General features: G+C 53.9%; 1 protein-coding gene and 1 non-coding gene across 2 annotated transcripts; one reads left to right on the forward strand and one right to left on the reverse strand.

Moving 5' to 3' along the window:
• The first annotated feature begins 451 nt into the window (after positions 1-451).
• Positions 452-565, forward strand: PTSG_20027. Its single transcript, XR_001137163.1, has one exon. It is a non-coding gene; the product is annotated as a 5S ribosomal RNA (ribosomal RNA).
• Positions 566-1,029: 464 nt separating this feature from the next.
• Positions 1,030-3,144, reverse strand: PTSG_08930 (uncharacterized protein; the record flags this gene model as incomplete). Its single annotated transcript, XM_004989671.1, has 9 exons — positions 1,030-1,056; positions 1,301-1,350; positions 1,500-1,599; positions 1,802-1,868; positions 2,028-2,078; positions 2,224-2,393; positions 2,570-2,638; positions 2,829-2,966; positions 3,118-3,144. 9 exons carry the CDS (start codon positions 3,142-3,144, stop codon positions 1,030-1,032), a joined length of 699 nt encoding a protein of 232 aa, XP_004989728.1.
• Between the last annotated feature and the right edge of the window lie 127 nt (positions 3,145-3,271).

The following is a 3,271-nucleotide window of genomic DNA, read 5'->3' on the forward strand; positions in this document are numbered from 1 at the left end:
GCGTGTGTGTGTGTGTGCGTGTGCGTGTGTGTGTGCGTCAGCGAGAAGGACGACGAAGGGAAGGAAGGAAGGAAGGAAGGAAGAAGGAAGGAACGTGGCACGCACAACCCCCAATGTGTGTGTGTGTGCACGAACCAATGACACATCCCCATCTCACCCCACTTCATCTCACCTCACCTCACCTCAACTCACCTCACCTGCCTGTCAGCAGCGACGACGACGACCATGGTCACCATCACCATTCCCACCATCATCACCATCACACACACACCAGAAACAACGGCGAGTGGATTGGTTGGTTGGTTGGTTTGAAAGCAGAATCGGTTGTTTGCTCGTTTCTGCTTGCTGCTGGTGGGGTTTTGGTGTGTGTGCGATTTTCCTCTTCCTCTTCTTTGCTTGCTGCTTGCTGGCTCTGCCTTCATAAATTGCTTGTCTTGCTCTTGTGTCGGCAACGTTCATACCAACGGGATCACGCCCGCTCTCGTCCGATCGCGGAAGCTAAGCCCGTTTGGGCCCGTTCAGTACTGCCGTGGGTGACCAGGCGGGAATCACGGGTGATGTTGCTCTCTCCCTTTTTTTTTCTCTCTCCCATATGGGGTGCTGTCGCTGCTGTGGTTGCTGTTGCTGTGTTGCTGCTGTGGTGCTGTCTCTCCTTCACTTCCCTCTCCTCTTGGCTTGTTGCTTGGTTCGGTTTACTTCTTTTTCTTTGCTTGCTGACGTGCTTGCTTCCACTTCGTGGGGTGAAGAGGTGGTGGCGTGTGTTGGCTCATCTCTCTCTCTCTTGTTGCTTGACTGTAGCGTTGCTTTGCTTCACACACACACACACACACACACACACACACACACACACACACTGCTTGCCTGACATCGTGTCTTCTCAACGCGTTTACTTCCATGTACTGACGCAGAGGAATCACACACAGGTGGGCTGAACTAATGAACTAGTGACAGAGCTGATCTTGGTTACGCTGTTAAGACATCTTCGTCCTCTCCTCATCCTCCTCATCCTCATCATCACACGCAAACACATCACATGGGGGCATTGTCCTTGGCCGTCTTTCGTCGGTGGGCGAGGGGTGTTGCACCATACAGACTCCTGCATCACATCGTGTGGCGTGTCATAGGGCGTGCCGTACGCCAGCCCTTCCACTTGCATCTTCCCCCCTGCGAGCATTTGTGCGTGTGCGCCATGAAGGTGTTGGTGGTGGCAGCGAGATGTTGTGAGGTGACCGTGCTGATTCGCACCCCTGCACACACACACACACACACACACACACACACACACACACACACAGCTCACCTGCCACGCGTTGTCGCCGCTGAACAGGTTGATCCTGGCAGACTCCAGTGCTGACAGAAGCAAACAGCACAGTCATGACACACGAGTTGGCAGATGGTGAGAGTGGTTGAATGGACACGAGAACACACACCATACCATACTCCCCGCACTCACCCGACAGCCCCCTGTGCCAACAACATACTCCCTCACCTGTGTGCACTTGGGTGGAGGGACTTGAAGAACCCCTCAAACACAAACACAACGCGTCTCTGCATCATCTCCACCATCTTATCAGGGATCGACCGCATTATCCTCGGAAGCTGAACACAGTTGTGTGTGTGTGTGTGTGTGTGTGTGTGTGTGTGTGTGTGTGAGCGACGTGATGTGCAAGCCATCACCAACCACAATCCCCACTCAAACCACATCACCCCTCACGCATCACTTCACATCCCCATGTCACCGATCTGTCACCACACCTCGAGGATCCCTTCACATGCCCATGTCACCGATCTGTCACCACACCTCGAGGAGCCTGTGTTCGGGGAATGCGGATGCTGAACGTCTCCCAGTCCAGCAGGCCCTGGTAGGGCTGCAAGAATGCAAAAAGCAAACGGCAGAACATCACATCGCAATACCATGAGCGACGGGAGGGGTACATCTCCACACACACACACACACACACACACACACACACACACACACACACACACACACACACACACACGAATTGTCATTCATCCATACGCACCAGCACGTAGTGATCGACGACAATGACGGGGATGGCGCCCGCAGCCATGATCTATGAGGCATGAAAAGGGGTGGCAGGAGATGGAAGGTAGGTAAGACCACAAACGAGACCGAAATCGTCTGCAACACACACACACACACACACACACACACACACACACACACACACACACACACACACACACACACACACACACCTGAAGGAGTGGTAGCCAAGTCCTTCCACGATGAGCCCAAACTTGGTCTCCAGCGTCAGCTCCGTGCGTGTGTATGTTGAACTCTTCCTCTGCCTGCTTGCACGACGGGTCATATCCAACCTTCCCTTCACGACCCATTCGCTCTTCGCCAAACCACCGGCACGCGCACACTAACACAATGCCCCTGCATACGCGCGCAGACACAGGCGATGTGTATGTGTGAGTGAGAGAGGTGGATCCAGACAGATACTCACACAGCACCAAAACCAGTTGACTCCGAGGCAACGTACGAGACACACGCACGGAACACAGTAACACATAACACATCACACGCGTATCACACCACACCTGCCGTTGTGCAGCTTTGGGAGGTGGTTGCGCATGGCATCAAGAGCGAGCAGACTCGGTAGTGCTTCTGCACAACAGGGAAAGAAGACACACGTCAAGCAGCGGCACCACAACAGGTTTGGAGTGAGGTTGCAGCGGCTACAAGAAGCGCGAGTGGTGGTGCAGTGAGCGACACCGACCTCTAAACCCAGCAGCAGCAGTGACCATCGAACCCCACATCGCACCACGTCAAAACACACACGCATGCATGCACAGACCTGAAGGTGACGAGGATGTTCCTGTTTGTGTGGGCGGAACGCGTCACTGCTCCGATGTGAATGAATGAATGTCACCATGGAGAAGAGTGACATGGACACACCGAGGCCGTCACGGTGGTGGAATTCACTCAGGCCAACCTGATGCAGGTGGTGATGAGAAACAAGGTGGCATTGGTGAAGTGTAAGCAACAGCAGTCGTCGATGGTGAGCGCAGGCACGCACAGTCATGTTCGAACACACACACACACACACACACACACACACTCACACACACACACGCACATTGTACCTTTTGCAAGAATGACGTGTTCTGCATGCCAGGGAGACATGGTGCGTCGCTGTACTCAAAACAGAGATATGGTAGCGGCCCTCGTTCCTATACACAAGTCTGGCATGCATCATCACATGGTGAGCATGGTAAGCGTGGTGTGTGTGTTTTGGAA

The sequence above is a fragment of the Salpingoeca rosetta genome (assembly GCF_000188695.1).
Source record: "Salpingoeca rosetta unplaced genomic scaffold supercont1.27, whole genome shotgun sequence".
Classification (NCBI taxonomy): domain Eukaryota; class Choanoflagellata; order Craspedida; family Salpingoecidae; genus Salpingoeca; species Salpingoeca rosetta.